This window comes from Carcharodon carcharias, chromosome 6 (assembly GCF_017639515.1).
Source record: "Carcharodon carcharias isolate sCarCar2 chromosome 6, sCarCar2.pri, whole genome shotgun sequence".
Classification (NCBI taxonomy): domain Eukaryota; kingdom Metazoa; phylum Chordata; class Chondrichthyes; order Lamniformes; family Lamnidae; genus Carcharodon; species Carcharodon carcharias.
In genome coordinates, this window is record NC_054472.1 from 50,350,608 (window position 1) to 50,369,354 (window position 18,747).

Below are 18,747 nucleotides of genomic sequence, written 5' to 3' on the forward strand. Positions count from 1 at the left end.
TCAGAATTTCCTAGTGTTATGCCATTCATTGAATACTTCCTTGTCAAATTACTCCTTCCAAAGTGTATCACCTCACAGTTTTCAGTGTTAAATTACAAATGCCACTTAACTGCCCATTTGACCATCCCATCTATATCTTCCTGTAGCCCAAGACACTCAATCTCACTATTAAGCACCTGGCCAATCTTTGTGTCATCCGCAAACTTACTAATCTTTCCCCCCACATAGTCATCTATGTCGTTTATATAAATGACGAACAATAGGGGACCCAGCACAGATCCCTGTAATATGCCACTGGACACTGGCTTCCAGTCACTAAAGCATCCTTCTGTCACCACTCTGTCTCCTACAACAATAAGCCAATTTTGAATCCACCTTATCAAATTACCCTGTATCCCATGTGCTTTTGCCTTCTTTATAAGTCTCCCATGTGGGACCTTGTCAAAGGCTTTGCTGAAATCTATATAGACTACATCAGCTGCATTACCCTCATCCACATACCTGGTCACCTCAAAAGATTCAATCAAATTTGTTAGGCATGACCTCCCTCTGACAAAGCCATGTTGACTATCCCTGATCAAACCTTGCCCCTCCAAGTGGAGATAGATGCTTTAGAATTTTCTCCAATAGTTTCTCTACCACTGATGTGAGACTCACTGGCCTATAGTTCCCTGGCTTGTCTCTGTTTCAAGGTGCTGGGATTAGTGTATGAAGAATGAAGCGCTCTATAGTTTCAGTTTCAATCTGAAATATAAATTTGAGTCTAAGGCAAGCTACTGTATTCATTTGAGGGTGAGGTAAGCTTAAGCCTATATTTTATCGATTTTCTTAAAATCTTAGATTTTACTGCAGCATGACTTTTTTCTCATTTGTGTCCCAAAATGGCAAAATAGAAGTGCTCAGCCCTCTACAAAGGACAAAGTCCTGAAATTAAACATGAATAATTATTACTCACTGGATTGCCACTTGACTTCCAGGCATCACCACCATGAAGTTCAGCTCCTCTGTGTTTTCCATTTGTCCCTTTTAACTTGCTCATCTTCATTGTTTTCTGTTTGACTGATGTTTAATCAGATATTTAAGCCACATTTCTTCTTTTCTCAGCAATTGTCTCCAGCTCAGATGATTCCATGTGGATTCCAACTGAAATCCTCCCCTCATATTTCCAGATCCAAACATTCAACAGTTCTCAAACTACTTTTCTTGCCATATCCTGAGACCCATGCTTAATGCTTTGCACCATTATATACACGCTGTTGGCCTCTTTCATCAGCAGCACTAATTCATTCTGTCTCTAAGCTGCCTTGGCCTGTAGTTCCTTTTTCATCCTTCACCTCAATAAACTATTTTTCTTCCTTTTTTTTCAGGCATCATGGACAGCAAGCTTCTACCCATGGACATTAATGCCCCTCTAGATCTTCCTTCTCCTTCTTCGCATTCCTCTGATCCCATCCAATCTCACTCCACTCCCCATCTGACATTCTCTCTTCTCTCCCCTGCACCCTGCACCCCCCCCGACGCTGAATGATCAGCCCTTAGCCAAGGGCTCAGATTGAATCCCTGTGTACACGCTCAAGTAATTTCAAGCCAGATGTGACATGTGAGTTCTTCTTGTATCACCTTCTCCAGCCACATGCCCACTTTGGCCAGAAACCTTCCCCTTGCAGAGCAAACCTTTTTTTTATTTCTTGATTTGAGAATTCTCAAACCACCTGGACTCGCCATCTGGTTGACCTCTTCTCTTCTCTTTGAATCTTATAGAGAAAGCCGTCAGTGTGACACCGGCCTCCTTAATTTTTCTGCTCTTTTTGTTCAGTCTTCTTTTGAACTTGCAATACTCCATTCTCTCAGGTCCAACCCTAACTTTTGTCATCAGATCTTCTGATGAGGGTGATGCTGTGGTTCTTTGACATAGAGGTAGAATGGCAACTCTCTGACACCTTTCTCTAGACCATGATCCCACCACTGAACATCAAAAGCCATTGTTTCCATGACTATCTCTGACCTCCTCTCCTCTGGAGGTCTTCGCTCCAAGAGTTCTAATCTCATTATCCTCTAACCCAGCACAACCTGCTTCTCCCTCCATCCACAGGGACTTCAACAGCACAACCTTTGGAAGAGCAGGCATCAGTGACACAAATTTTGGAATTCTGCATTTAACTGTGCATGTATGAATGCCAGAAGCTGCTGTTGGTTGTGAAAATGGTGAATGCTGACAGTTTTGCTGTCATCACAACTGCATAATTTGAAAAATCTGAGCCAAGTTTCTGATTTTCCTCACTCTCGAAATATAAGACCCTCTGGTGTTTTATGTGAAAATTTATATTCCTGAAAGCAAAGCATTTGTTTTTCTAGGATGTGAATCCAGAAGTGAGTCAGAAAGGCCCTCAAATATAGTTTTGTGGTTTCTCATGAGTTACCTGATTTTTGGACACTCTACCAGTGGGGGTGTTACATGGGCTGTAGAATGAAAAAGTGGTTAACACATATCCAATAATCATTTGTTCTGTTGCCCCTGCTGAAGGTGTGGATGGTTGACATGAAGAAAACCAGGCTAAGCTCCGATGACCCCCATTGTGAACTGAGTGCTCAGTTTCTCATGTGGAGAATGACAATCACTTGGAGAAGCACCAAAAAGTGGCTACTTGTTGTGAAGTTGTGTTCCAGCATGTCATCCTCTATGTGGGAGGAGCAAATTATGGTGAAACCTAAAAAACAGCAGCTGATTATTGCGCGACTCACATTTTAACCTAGTTATTTAAGAGGCATTCTGAAACCATGGACACTTGCAAATATGAACTACCTTAAGTGCACCCCAAGTCCCTTTTACAACTTAATCAGTTTTACCAGTTTGTGTTCCATTTTGTATCTGGAATTTTCATTGGAATCACTGGAACTTCCCAGGAAGACGGTTTAGTTGGTGTTTGCAAATTCGTGAGACGAATGCGTGTGAATTAGCGTAAAGTAGCAGCGGGTTTTGTGAAAGAAACGGCTTGTGTTGGATGGAGTTCTGGAGGTCAATCATCTCAGTACCAGGACATCACTGCGGGAGCTCCTCAGGGTAGTGCCCTTGGCACAACCATCTTTAACTGCTTCATCAACGACCTTCCATCATTCGGTCAGAAGTGGGGGCATTCGCTGATGTTCACCCATTCGCGACTCCTCATACTGAAGCAGTCCATGTGCAAATGCAACAAGACATGGACAATATCCAAGCTTGGGCTGACAAGTGGCAAGTAACATTCGCGCCACACAAGTGTCAGGGAATGACCATCTCCAACAAGAGAGAATCTAACTATCACATTCAATGGCATTAGCATCGCTGGATCCCCCTGTAACAATGCCCTGGGGGTCACCATTGACCAGAAACTGAACTGGACCAGCCATATAAAGACTGTAGCTACAAGAGCAAGTCAGAAGCTAGGAATCTTGTGGCAAGTAACTATCTACCTGACTCCGCAAATCCTGTCCACCATCTACAAGGCACAAGTCAGGAGTGTGATGGACTTGAGTGTTGTTGAGCTGCACTCATCCTGACAAGAAGCTTGACATCATCCAGGACAAAGCAGCCCACTTGATTGCCACCCCACCCACAAATATTCAGCCCCCTCCACCACCGGTGCACAGTGACAGCAGTGTGCATCATCTAGAGTCATAGAGGTCTACAGCATAGACAAAGGCCCTTCGGCCCATCGAGTCTGCGCCAGTCAAACAAGTACCTAACTCTTCTACAAGACGCACTGCAGATAGCACCTTCTAAACTCTGATTGTTACCATTTCGAAGGGTGAGAGCAGACACCACCGCCACTCACCACCCTGACTTGGAAATATATCGCCATTCCTTCATTGTTGCTGGGTCAAAATCTTGGAACTCCCACCCTAACAGCGCTGTGGGTGTACTTGAATCACATAGACTATGGTGGTTCAAGAAGGCAGTTCACCAGCACCTTCTCAAGGGTAATTAGGCATGGGCAATAAATACTGGCCTAGCCAGTGACGCCCACATCCCATGAATGAATGCATTTTTAAAAATGCACAGCAGAGGATCCACTCCTCAGGGATTGAGTGCTCTCTGCTGTATCCCATAGATAGTGTTTTCTCTGCTGTTATGGATGTTGGATAGAAAGTTCCCAATTCTACATAAAATTTTTGTTGTGTATATAATGACAGTTGTGAAAATGAGCACCTGCAAAAAAACAAGATAGCTGATGCTCGCCCCAGATTTTGATCCTTTACAGATTTCACTGTGCATTTGTTAGAAATGATTTGATGGGACAAATAATGCAGGCTCAGCTGTGGAAGGTCAAACTAATTCTTGCAATTGACTTTTGAGTTTCTAATTTAACATAATTGTATTATGGTTGAAATTTGTTCCAAGTATTGTAATAATAGTACAATGCAGATCAGAAGTGCATCGTTTGTCTGTTTAAGCATTTTTGTTGGATTGGTATGGAAGAAAAGAATTGCACTTCAGGCAAGAAAATAAGAGAGTGATAAACTCAGTTACCATAGGATCACATAACACAAACACTGTCCAGACACAACCCAAGTTTTTAAAGATAAAGTAGAAAATTTAGCTCTACTGTTGGGTGATTTTTCACATTTCAATTGTGCATACATCTTGAGCAAATAAGGGTTCTGGGGTGGGTGGGGGGTTGAGTGCACCTAAGTATACCACCAGTAAGCGCCACTAATTCTCATAAACTCCACTGCTTATGAGGCTCTTTCTTGTAAATTGGCACACTTAATCTTGCAGTGACCTTGTGACTTGCTCTTTTCTTTTGAAATGTTAATATTTTATTGTAAATTTCCTGTTAGATATGTGCTTGACATGTTTATCATAACTTTACTTACCCTGTTTTGGGAAAATACTTGTCGATTAGGCAAATAATATTTTTATTAAAATGAACATGTCATTAGCACTTTGAGGTGATGTTGGCATGCATATTTAATGCATCTATGATAAACTGTTACCTTCCTTAGCAATTCTGTAATAGTGTAGCATTACCTCAATAGACAAAAGGAGTAAGACTTAGATTTATGAAGTTTTCACAACACCAGTCCATCCCAAAGCACTTTGCATCCATGGATGTGTAGTAACTGTTGTAAATGTTGCAGATGTAGTAGCTAATTTACGCACAGCAACCAGGTTCCACCAGACAGCAATGTGCTAATGACTAGATAATGCTTTTAGTTATGTTCATTGGTTAGGAAATGAATATTGACCAAGGCACTGGGGAAAAACTCTGCTCTTGCAATGGGTGCCATGGGATCTATTGCATTCACTGGATAGGACATACAAGGCCTCAGTTTAATGTCTCGTCCAAAGACAGCAGTTCTGAAGGACCTGCAATCCCTCACTATTGCTCTGAAGTTTCAGCCAGATTATGTGCTCAAATCTCTGAAGTGGATTTTGAATCCACAATATTTTGACTCTGAGATGAGAGTGCAAGGACTGACCAAGGCTGGCATGTTCACTAACATGGCCCTGATTTTGCTGAAGTGTGTCCTGTTCATTTAGTCTTTTTCCCTCGCCCTTCAACTCAAAAACATTTTTCCCCTGCTAGTTGCTGGGAATGTGGACTGACATTGGGGCATCTAGAATCTTGGTGATCAAGGGTCTATTTCTGCTATGAGGTTTAAGGGTTGGGAAAGAAACAAAGGTGTAAGAAATTGGATAAATTTAGTGAAATCTAGTACAAAAAGAGAAATAGAGAGGGAAAAAAAGGTTGGATTAAAAGAGAGAGAAAAGAGACAAAAGACAAGTAAGAATTTTTAATATCTCCAACAACGAACCTGAAGGAATAAGTTTCACGTTGTTAATGTCTTGCTTTCTGGCTAGGAGAGGTTGATTGGTAGCCATTTACAATTATCACCTTTTGAAAAGGCTGTTGAATTTTAAATTATGAGACTTAACTTTGTGGTCAGTTTTATAAGCAATTCATGTGCAAAATGAAGCAGCTTGAACACTACCACAGGGAGGCTGAGGGCAAGATGCCCACCATTACTTTTTCAGCAAATTATGGGCCAGTGAGTCATATTTTGTTTAAGCTCTTGGATCAGTGCTAGAGTTATCAAATGTTGCAAAGGTGATTACTTTTCAAAAAGCCAAGCATTACAATAAATTCTGGACCATGGGGAAGTTGTTTGACATGGGACTTCTGGTTCTAGTTTAGTGTTTTGGAAAGATTTTGTTTTTCAAGCTGGCTTGTAGGACCGTGGGGATATGAGATGGATAAATGGAGGTAGTTGAATTGATGGTGAAAAGAGCACCAATAATTTAAGGTTAAAATGAAGTTATCCAGGAACGATACTTAACTGTTATTAAAAAAAAACAATAAGTATATGGGGGCTGAGGTGCTGAGGCCCATTCCTTGCTATTTAATGCTTGCACTATTGCTAACTTAGCAGACTGCTTGTCTGACATCCAGGACTGAATGAACAAACTCCTTTCAATTAAATATTGTGAAGACTGAAGCCAATATCTTCTGACCCGACGTAAGCTATGTTCCCTAGCTACTAACTCCATTCCTCTCCCTGGCAACTGCCTGAGGCTGAACCAGACTAGTATATTTGTAACTTGGGGTCATGTTTGATTCAGAGATGAACTTCCAATTACATATGAGTGCTATCGCAAAAGTGGCCAATTTCCACTTTTAACATTACCTGACTCTGCCCTTGCCTTAGCATATCTGTTGCTGAAACCCTCATCTGTGCCATTGTTCTCTCGAGAATTGACTCTCTTCCAATGCACTCCTGGCATCCTTCGTAAACTTGAGGTCTAACAAAACTCTGCCTGTGTCCTTAATCACGCCAGATCCCATTTACTGGTCAGCCCTTTGCTCGTTGACCTACACTGGTTTGCAGTCAAGCAATGCCTCGATTTTGAAACTCTCAACCATCAGCTGTTTAAGACTGAAGTTCTGGAATTCCCTCCCTACATCTCTTCCTCTTTTTACCTTTATTTTCCTTTAAGCCATTCCTTAAAACCTATCTCTTTGATCAAGCTTTTTACCATCTGCCCGATATTGCTTTAAAATGGTTCAGTATCTAAATTGCTTTATAGCTCTCCTGTGAAGTGTCTTGGGATAATTTTTATGTTAATGGTGTTTTAAGTTGTTGTTGAAAAGCTAACAACAATGAGGAGGTCCAATTAACACACATCTATTTAAACGTCATGAAAAGGTACAGAAAGTGATTGAAAAGACTAATGGAATGCTGGGCTCAGACCTTGAAGATGAGGAGATAGAATTCATGCTTCAGCCCAAATACGAACACAGTTGGAGTACTGTGAGCAATTCTAGACACTGCACCTTTGGCATGGTAGACTGGTTTGGAGAGAAGGCAGCATAGCTTTGCCAAGATGATTCTTGGACTCAAAGAGTTAAGCTATGAGTAGAGATGAAGTAAACCAGAAAGTATTCCCTAGAATCCAGAAGGTAAAGGAGTAATTTGATTTAAATATTAAAGATATTAGGGGGAACAGTTTGTCCTAATGTGTACCCTATTTCGTTCATTGTGGAATGTAGGACTGGAGGCACAGACTAAAAATTAGAGTCAGAAAGGAAATTTAAAAAAAAAACTATTTCACACAAGGATGACAGATTTTTAGAACTCACTTCTGCATACAGCAGTTGGTTCTAGATCATTTGTTAATTCTCAAATTGAGATTTGTTGTTGTTAGTCAAAGGTATCAAGGGACATGGGCCAAAATCAGGTGGCAGGTCAGCCATGATAACATTGAATGGTGGAACAGGCATAAGGGGGCTAAATGACCTCCTTCCATTCAAATATTCCAATACATTGTTTTTGACTAATTTGAATTGTTTTGATGAGGTAACAGAATGAGTGGATGAGGACTTTGCAAATGATGCATGTATAGACTTCCATACATTTGCTTTCGTTGCACATAGTCAACTTGTTAGTAAAATTGAACCCTTTAGGATAAAAGAAGGAGTAACAACATGGATACAAAATTGTCTAAGGGATATAAAATAGAGAGTTGTGGTGAGTAGCTGTTTCTCAGACAGGAGGGGGATATACTGTGGTGTTCCTCGAGGCTAATTACTAGGACCATGGCTATCTTTGGTGCACATTAATAGCTTGGAGTTAGAGGTTCTGGACATAATTTGGAAATTTGCAGATGGCACGAATCTTGAAAGTGAATTCCATTACCATCTCCCTCACTGTCCACTATAAGAGGGCATAAGACAAGTTGGAACATATCGTAAAGACAGAAACGGGCCATTTGCCCCAACCAGTCCATGTTGGTGTTTGTGCTCCACTCTAGTATGCTGCTCAGTTTTCCATATCTAAATCCACCATTGTAGCCATCTGTACCATTCTCCCTCATATATATGTTTATCTAGATTGCCCTTAAATGCATCTATCCTGTTCACTTCAACCACTCCTTGTGATAGTGAATTCCACATTCTCATCCTCTGAGTGAAGAATTTTCTTCTGAATTCCCTATTAGATTTCTTTGTGACTATCTTATATTGATGGTCTCTAGTTATGTTCTTCTCCACAGGAGAAAATGTCTTCTCTGTATCCACTCCATCAAAACTTTCAAAAATTTTGAAGACCTCTGCGGGGTCACCCCTCAACCCCCTTTTCAAAAGGGACACAGCCTTCGATCCTCTCCTGATGATGTATACCCACACATTTCTGGTATCATTCTTGTAAATCATCTCTGCACCCTATCCAGTGCTTCTCTGTCCTCTTTACAATGCGGCTGCCAGAACTGCACGCAGTGGCGTATTCTAACCAAGTTCGACACGAGTTTAGTGTAACTTCCCTACTTTTCAATCCTAGCTCCAGAAAGTGCTTCTTTTTCTAATGGCCTTGCTAACCTTTGGCACAACTTTTAGTGATGTCAATGTTCATGACAGTGTTTTTGTACTCTGAGATTCCTTGTTCTTCTGCCTAACCTAGAGTTGTATCTTCCAAGTAATAAGTGATCTCCATGTTCTTTAGATCAAAATGTACAAACTCAAATTTCTGTGTGTTGAACTTCAAAGTCATTAACCTGGTCTGTTGCCCTGATAAACACCAAAGTGAAATAATTTAATACACCTGCTCTCTCGTGATCATTACCTGAGGTATTATCCTGCCTATCCCTTCATGGTCTTTTCCCATCACAGCCATCCTTGTTTAGTTGATGTGTCTGTAAAATATTTAACAACCTTCCTTGATAATTTAACTTCCTAGTTGGTCTTTACATTCATTATTGTTTTATTGACTTCTCTCTTAATTGCCTCGCATTCAGTCTTTATGATGCACTCCTCTGCTCTCTGAGATTAACTTTTGCCTCTTTCTTCACCTTCAATTGTGTTCTCATGAATTTATTCATCCATGGAGCCCCATGAGTGTTTAGGTTGGTCTTTTCTTTTACTGGAATATGTTTTTCCAGTACTCTGGAATTCATTTAAAACAGTGTTCATCATTGTTTTTATACACCATTGTTTTGCCAATACAATTGCCCATTTTATCTGGCTAAGTTCTGTTCTTAGCCCCTCAAAATTTCTCTATTAACTGTATTTTTGTCTGTCTGAAATCCTTCTCTGTCATCACCTTATAGTGTATTATGTTATGGTCATTATTGCCCAGATGTTCCCTTACTTGTACTTACCTGCTCAGGTTAATTTGCCTTTACTTGATCCAATGGTGAACCTTTCCTTGTTGGGCTTTTTACATGTTGGGTTAGGAAGGAGTCCTGCACAAGTTGCAGGAAGTCTTTTTCCTGAATCCTTTTCCCTCCCTTATCTGCCCAATAAATTTTGGGTAGTTTAAATCCTGATGAGTATTACTCATGCTTTTTACCCAGATCACTAAATTGTTTGACTATTTCTTCCTCTACTTCCTTTCCACTATTAGCTGGTTTGTAAATGACTCTTGTCAGAGTGATTGATTCTTTATTATCTTGTATGCCTACTCATAAGGACTCCGTTTTTGTTTTGCTGGAAGCTGTCCTCTTTTTTTTCCAACTCCGTTTATGTTCTTGAGGTACAGCTACTCCAGCTCCCTATTTTCCCTCATTATCTTTTCTCAGTATGTTCAACTCTGCAATGTTCTATTCGCAGCCTTGATTTTTCTTCAGCTATGTCTAACCACTTCCTGCTATTCTGGTTCCTCCCAACAGATCATTGCCTCCAGCTTCTCTGTTTTATTACAGATACTGTGCATTGTTATCCAGACCTTTTTAAATCTTTTTTTTAACAGGTTTTCCTCTCTTTTTAGGTTTAACCATTGTTTTAGACTCCCATTCTATAAATCTATTTATTACCATGCCAAGACTGCTCTCCCTTTGTTCTACCTGATGCTCTCCTGCCCTGTTTGGTTTACATTTAGATGGCTTACATTTCTTGTAGATGCTCTCGCTCTCCTTCCGAATTTAAAGCCTTTACCACCTCACTATTACCCTTACTGCTTGGACACAGGCCCTATCCTAGTTCAGGTGGATCCTATCTCGTCGGTATAACTCCTTCCTATCCCAGAAGAGGTGCCAGCATCCTATGGAAAAGAACCCTTCTTTTCCAGACCAGTCCTTAATCCACATGTTAATTCTCTTGATCAGTGTGCTCCCATGCCAATTTGCACATGGTTTGCATAATAACCCTCAAGATCCTGCTTTTTAATTTAGAGTTAAGCTCCTGATACTTTTCAGGAGGATCTCCTCCCTGTTCCTACCTCCATGTGGTTTTGTCCCAACATGATTCACAACTGGATTTACCCCTTTGCCTTTCCAAGTTAATCTCCAGCTGCTGTGAGATATCCCTTGCCCTGGCACTGGGTAGACAACAGACCCTTCAGACTTTTATTCTTGGCTGCATAGGACGTTAGTTAGCCCCCGCATTTCTAGTCTCTCTGCCTGCTTTCCACTTTGTCACCACCACCTACACACACACACACATACCCCCCCCCCCCTCCAAACCAAACCACTCATTCAGCCTTCTAAGCCATCGTGCTTTGGTTTGCATTATGGCTGTTCTCCTTAGATCCATGACCTTGCAGTTGGAGAGCACATTGCTCTTGTCCAACAGACAGTATCTGTGGGACCACCTCCTCAACTTTTCCTATACCCTGCTACCTGGCTCCCTATCAGTCACACCCTCCCTTTCCTGAACCTTTATTTTTCTCAGGGATATGACTGTATTCTGGCTAAAACTATCCAGAAATTCCTACCCCCCTCCTGAGTGTCACAGTCTCTTTAACTCTCATTCCAGTTCAATGACTGAATGGGAGAGATTCAAAATGCGACATCTCTTGGGACAGTGTCGCCATCCGCAAACTTCCAAGTTCTGCAGTCCAGACACACTCTGCCATATCTTAGTTATTTTATTTAATTAGTTAAAGTCTTTATTCAATGCTTATTACTGATTATATTAAGTAGTTTAACTAGCTAAGCTATAGATTTAATACTGTACTTATAGTGTCCTGGTTCAAACAACTGCCCTAGCTTAGACAAAACGGAAACTGGAAAACTCTCAAACCAATTAGCTAATTAATCCCCCTGGATTTCATCTCTCAGGTCTTGCCATTTCCTGCTCCCCCTCTTGGACCACTCCTTGTTCTGTATGAGACCAGAACAGCACCTCTTTCCCCATTCACCAAATTCCTTGGGTTAACAGTTGGACTTTGAACTATTTAGTGGGATGGATGGAAATCTGGCAGATGAAATTCAGCACAGCAGTGTGAAATGATACATTTTTGTTGGAAGAATGAGGAGAGACAACATGTACTAAATGGTGCAATTTTAAAGGAGGTGCAAGAAGACACTTCTTAAGAGCATAAAGAGGTGTTCAAAGTTGTCAAGTGTTGAGATGGAGTAAATGAAGTGAAATGATTTGAGGGCTGATGACCAGAGGGCACAGATTTAAGGTGATTAGCAAAAGGACTATGGGTGATATGAGGAAAAACTTCTCTAAACAACAAGTGGTTAGGATTTAAAATGCGCTGCCTGATAATAGTGTTAAGTACAGATTCGATAGTAGGCTTCAGAATGGAATTGCATAAATATTTGAAGGCCAAAAAATTGCATGGCTGTGGGGAAAGGAGTGAACATAACTGAATTGCTCCAAGAAAGAAACAGTTCAGACTCGAAGGACCCCTTTGTGTGCTTCAATATTTTATGATTCTTTTAATTATCATGATTGGGGTCTTTCCTGCTGTTTGTGGACATAATATAACTGGATAATTTTCCACTTTGCCAGGTAGATTCCAGTGTTATTGCTGAGGACTCCTGGGGTCACTCTGTCCCTACTGCATACTATTCTGCTGCCACCTCTGGTAGGTCTGTTGTTTTGCTAAGACAGATCATAACCAGCTATGGTGATGAATGAGCCTGGGACATTGGCTGACCATCTTAGGCACAGAATCGTACCTATGTTGGGCTGTTGTTTGACTTGTCTCTGGGGCAGTTATCCTAATTTTGGCCCAAAAGTTAGCAAGGAGAACTTTTCAGGGTCAACTGGGTTGGGTGTGCCACTGCTGTGACCTAACCTGTTGCTTAAGTTGATGCTGCATGGTCAGTCTGAATTTATTCTTATACTTTTCTGTCGTGGGTTGATAAAACTGAGTGGCTTACTAGGCCATATCAGAAAGCAGTTAAGTGTCAACCACATGGCTGTAGATCTGGAGTCACATATAGACCAGACTGAGTAAAGGCAGCAGATTTTCTTCACAAAATGACATTAGTGAAACTGTTGGGTTTTTTGCGACAACCTGATAGATGCATAGTCAGTATTAATGATAATTAATAAATGGAATTTAAATTCAGAAACTGTCAAGGTGGAATTTGAAGTATTATGACTATTAGTCCAGGCCTCCATTAACTGTTATAATGTATGCAGAGAAACCTGTATTGAAGCTTTTGAACATGGTTTGAGATGAAAAGTTAATGAAAAGAACTTCAGAAGTTATATTATCTTAAACAAATGGTGTGAAGCTGAGTAGTGTTTCTCTGCCTCATGGTTGCTACTATTCAGTAGCATTTTAGAAAATGGCATAAAACATGCTCAGTTACAGGTGTTAGTACTAAAATACTATCACATCATCTTCTCTATTGACAGTTTTGCTTTTCAAAATATCTACTTGGGAATTTTGTACGACATCCAGGCAGGCTTTCTGCTTTAATGTATTGGGCGTTTTGCTGTGTGCTTTATATCGTGCTGATGTGGATAGACTTGATTTATAAATTATTTTGGTTTCCAGAATGAAGGAAAAGATAGATTCTAAGCCTGATAATCCTCAAGCTAGTGAGTCCACGTAGTTCAAAGTAGCCTTCTGGCCAAAACCTTAGATCCAGGCAGGCATGAATCTTCACATTCTACAAACTTAGGGCCATTTTAGTTCTGGCATTCCAAGCCTGTGTATCAGCTGCTGCTAGAAAGCACGTGTCTGACCTCCTCTACAAATACACTTCCTACATGGTCCTGTGGTTTAACTGTTGCCCCGAATGAACATGGAGCAATACACAATATAATGCCGGAGTCACAGTTCTGCAGGTCCCACCACGTGATACCTGCAAGGCACAAACTATGACCCTATTGCCTCTGCCTCTTTTTTCCCCCAGATAAAGTCTTTGTGTTTGTGCATATCTTCGTATCATCTATAAAACTGCAGATGTCTTTGTGCAGATTGTTGATAAAGATGCAGAGTAGTCACTGCAGAATACTACTTGTGACCAACCCCCATGCAAAGCCTCTGCCATTGATCAGAGATCCTGCAAGACTCAACTTCTCGTGCATCAGCACAGGCTTGTTTAAAAGAAAATCTAGCTACGCAATGTCAAGTGGATTTCCACAATCCGTCAACTTGGCTGAATTTTTGAGGAAACTACCAAGTTGGTGAATGTTTTACAGAATCATGCTGAGATTCTCTTAAAATAGCTTTTCTTTTAAGCTGGTTGTATGGTGCCTAATCTCCCTTCTAGCACCATGATAATTCGAGTTAAGGTAAGTTTCTTGTTTCCACTGGCTTTCTCTCTCTAGTCTGACTATGAATAAATACCTTGAATAACAGGTCCCATTCTTTGAACACCGAGACGAATGAATTATGGCCAACCACCTTAAAAGCTCTACTTCTAGCAAGAACAACATCTAGATTGGCTTTAACGTGTTTAAATGAGCCTTTCAGTGGTCCTATACCATTATTAATGGCCCTCTCACTTGTCGAGTATAGTTGAAAAGGACGTTGTTATCACTGGAACAATGCAGCAAGCCAAGGACAGACATGTGGGCAAGAGATCAGGATGGAGTGTTGAAATGGCAAGCAACAGGGAGGTCTGGGTCATGCTTGCAGACAGACCGCAGGTGTTCCGCAAAGCGGTCACCCAGTCTGCTTTTGGTCTCTCCAGTGTAGAGGAAACTGCATTGGGAGCAACGAATGCAGTAGCCTAAGTTGAGGGAAGTGCAAGTGAAATGCTGCTTCACTTGAAAGGAGTGTTTGGGCCCATGTACGGTGAGGAGAGAGGAAGTAGAGGGGCAGGTGTTGCATCTTATGCGTTTGCATGGGGAGGTGCTGTGGGAGGAGGAGTAGGGGGTGATGGAGGATTGGCCCAGGGTGTCACAGAAGGAACGATCCCTACGGAATGCCGCTGGGGGTGGGGGGGGGTGAAGGGAAGATGTGTTTGGTGGTGGCATCATGCTGGAGTTGGCGGAAATGGCGGAGGATGATCCTTTGAATGTGGAGGCTGGTGGGATGATAAGTGAGGACAAGGGGGACCCTATCATGTTTCTGGGAGGGAGGAGAAGGCGTGAGGGCGGATGCGCAGGAGATGGGCCGGACACGGTTGAGGGCCCTGTCAACTACTGTGGGTGGAAAACCTCGGTTAAGGAAGAAGGAGGACAAGCTAGCTGGGGCCCATGCGGGTACCCATAGCCACACCTTTTATTTGAAGTGAGAGGAGTTAAAGGAGAAATTGTTCAGTGTGAGAACAAGTTCAGCCAGATGGAGGAGAGTAATGGTGGATGGGGATTGTTCGGGCCTTTGTTCGAGGAAGAAGCAGAGACCCCTCAGACCATCCCGGTGGGGGATGGAAATGTAGAGGGATTGGACGTCCATGGTAAAGAGGAGGCGGTTGGGGCCAGGGAACTGGAAATTGTTGATGTGACATAAGGTGTCAGAGGTATCACGGATGTAGGTGGGAAGGGACTGGACAAGGGGAGAGAGAAGGGAGTCAAGATAGCAAGAAATTAGTTCCATGAGGCAGGAACAGGCCGATACGATCGGTCTGCTGGGACAGTCCTGTTTGTGGATTTTGGGTAGGAGGTAGAAGCGGGCCGTCCGAGGTTGGGCGACTATCAGGTTGGAAGCTGTGGGAGGAAGATCCCCAGAGGAGATGAGGTCAGTGACAGTCCTGGAAACAATGGCTTGATGTTCAGTGGTGGGGTCATGGTCCAGGGAGAGGTAGGAGGAAGTGTCTGTGAGTTGACGCTCAGCCTCCGCGAGGTAGAGTCAGTGTGCCAGACAACAACAGCACCACCCTTGTTAGCAGGTTTGATGACAATGTCAGGGTTGGACCTGAGAGAATAGAGTTCAGTAAGTGCAGAGAGAGACAGGTTAGAATGGGTGAGAGGAGCAGAGAAATTGAGATGACTAATGTCACACCTAGAGTTCTCAATGAAAAGATCAAGAGAAGGTAAGAATCCAGAGGGAGGGGTCCAGGTGGAGGGAGAATATTGGAGTTGGGTAAAAGGATCCGTTGAACGGAGAGAGGACTCCTGCCCAAAGAAGTGAGCACGGAGACGAAGGTGGTGGAAGAAGAGTTCAGCATCGTGCCAAGCCAGAAATTCTTTGAGATGAGGGCGTAAGGGTATGAAACTAAGTCCTTTGCTGAGCACTGAATGTTCAGCGTCGGTGAGGGGAAGGTCAGGGGGTATAGTGAATTTACGGCCCGGGCTGGGATTGGAAGACGGGGTGGGGACAGAGGGACAGGCAGGGGTGGAGGGTCCTGGATGGGTGTTGGTGTCGATGAGTTGTTGCAGCTTGCGTTCCTTAGCACTTGAGAGAAAGAGTATAAGTTTCTTGTTGAGGCGTCGGATGAGACGAAGAATAGAGAGCTATCTGTACCTTATCTGTCCTGTCTTATACTCTTAATTAGCACATTCCTTTAGATAATATCACCACTTTCAACACCTCTTTGTTCTTTTGTCTGTGACAGCTTTTGATTATCTCCACCTATCACTGGCTTCTTGTCCCAACAAACCCTTCATTAAACCAACTTATATTTCACCCCTTTCTTAATTTTACTTAGTTCTGTTGAAGGGTCATGAGGACTCGAAACGTCAACTGTACTCTTCTCCACTGATGCTGCTAGACCTGCTGAGTTTTTCCAGGTATTTCTGTTTCTGTTTTTGTTTTAGATTTCCAGCATCTGCAGTTTTTTGTTTTTATCATCTGAGTCTGCAATAAGCCTCCATTCAGTCAGCAAACATGACCTCGAGCTTCAGGTTGCCTGTCATTTTAATTTTCCATCTTGCTTCCACTTTGACCTTTCTGTCCTTGCCTCCTGCACTGTTGCATTGAAGATCAACCAAAGTGTGAGGAACAGCACCTCATCTTTTGATGAACTCCCTTATTGATTGAAGGACATGTTACAAAAAATTATCCGGATGCGCTCAAAGCTCACCAAGTTTCTGATATAGTCTGTTTCTCCCCATCTAAATGAAAGTCAAAATCTGCCTTTGCTACATGCTTGTTTAATTTCTGCATTTAAGCAATCTATCATCACTTCACTGCAGTTAGGGGATTTATACATAACTCTGATTACAGTCTTAATTTTTTTTTCTATTTCTTAGATATGCCCATAAAATCTCCAGTGCCTGCATATTCATGCTCTATTACTTCTTATTGTTAAAGTGAAGTTAATCACTAAGGCTATTCCTCCCCTTTTATGATTTTCTCTATCTTTCCTGTAGACCTTTATAAATTGCTATTTTAGTTCCCAGTCCTCAAAGCCTTGTATCTGTAATCTCAATGGCTACCATATTATACCCTTGAAGTTGAATTTGTGGCTACAATTCATTCAATTTGTCCCTTTATACTCAGTGGAGTTTGGGCCATGCACCCGAACCTGAAAAGTGGATTCTAAGGCATATGCTTAAAATTCCATAAACAAACCGTAAGATAAATTACTGAGTGCTTGAAAATGCAAGAACAAGAATAATTCTAAAAGTTGACATGCAGAAAAGAAAATATTAGTATTTTGGCCATTTGATCAGAGCTGAAAAGCTTCAGAGATTTCTCCTAGAGGGGAAAGAGGGAGCAGCGCGGTGTATTTGGGTGACTAACATTACAGAGTGGTTGCAGATGAGCTACAGTGGATGTGTGAGGATGGTGCAATGGATACCATGATAGCAGATATCCTAGTTGGAGTAGCTACAAGAAGTGCAGAACACTAACCTGCCCTTCAGCTTCAGTGTTTTAATTTGTTGCTTTTCTTATTTCTCTCTCTCTCCTGTTTTAATAATTTCCTATCTTTGTTTTCCCTCTACCTGTAGTGCATAAGGCACAACTCTACTCTGTTCACTTCATTGCTTTTGAACTATAACATTACCTTTTTCCAACAGCGCCTCCACACACACACACACACAAACACACACACCCCCCCTTAGGAGTTTAAAGTCATTATAATCGTCCTCTGTATCCTCTTTGCTAAAACCCTGGTTCCAGCCTAGCAATGGAGCCCATCCCAATGGTATAATTCATTCCAGCCCCAGCACAGGTGCCAGTGGTCCATGAAATCGAACCACTTTGTCCCACATCACTCCTTCAGCCACATGTTCCCTTCCCTTCCCTTCCCTTATCTTGCTATCCAAACATGCTGTCTGGTGTTCCTAATTAGTGAATGATGTACAACACCAAACAAATGAGGGTGAGAGAGAACTTGTACCACTGATGTTGAATTGGGCCTTTGTGAAATAATAATTTCAGCATAATATAGTCTTTCATTGTTGGTGCCATAACAGGACAAATGAAATGAAACACCCAAGCTTTTCTTGGTGAAGTTAGAGTTGTAAACTGCATTTCACAGTATCTTTATATTGACTGGCCTGAAGCCACCTTAGTGATAAAATCTCATGTGTTTGCATCAATTCACTTGATCAAGTTAAATGTAAGGTGCAATGTAATGGTAAGTTTTTTAGTGCTTGTTTACAAAAGAAGAAAAAAATATTTGTAGAACCTTGGTCGCTTAATTTTTTTTTATAATTACAGGTTACTTTACTTGCACTAGATGTTATAGGAGCACTTGTGGAACGTATTAAAGATCGTTTTAAGCCCCTTGTTGGAACAGGTGAGTTTACTTCCCAATTTGTTTTTTTTCCTGAAATATCCCAAAAGAGCTGGTCATGCCAAGAAGTCAGCCATTGAGAATGTTGTTAAAGGCTATTGCTGTTATTTTTCCATTTGCACCAAATTTTTTTTTGTTTTTTTTCCTAAATCTTGTTTTTAGGAGTTGATCAGTATTGGTTAGGCAATTCTAATAAGTCATTCTGAATTACTCTGAAAAGGTATTGCTGGCCTTGTCTTTAAATTGTTGCAATTTTTGTGATGATGATGCCCTTAGAATGATGTTTGGTTGGAAATTCAAGATTTTTGATTAAATTGTGTGATATGCCCAAAAAGAGAGATTTAAAGGTGAATGTTCCCATATTGTTACTTCTTCATTTTCTCAGTGGTAGAGGCCACAGTGCTGGAAGGCACCAAGATAGTAAACTTGGGGACACAGAGAATCATAGCATGGTT

General features: G+C 41.6%; 1 protein-coding gene across 13 annotated transcripts in view; it reads left to right on the forward strand.

Annotated features, from left to right (window-relative positions):
* The window catches only part of clasp2 (cytoplasmic linker associated protein 2), a 557,389-nt gene that overhangs the window by 24,131 nt on the left and 514,511 nt on the right, over positions 1-18,747 (forward strand). For all 13 annotated transcript variants that reach the window (XM_041189359.1, XM_041189360.1, XM_041189361.1 and 10 more), the window contains exon 2: positions 18,217-18,295. In XM_041189359.1, the coding sequence (XP_041045293.1) occupies positions 18,217-18,295 (79 nt within the window). The remainder of the gene's footprint in view (positions 1-18,216; positions 18,296-18,747) is intronic.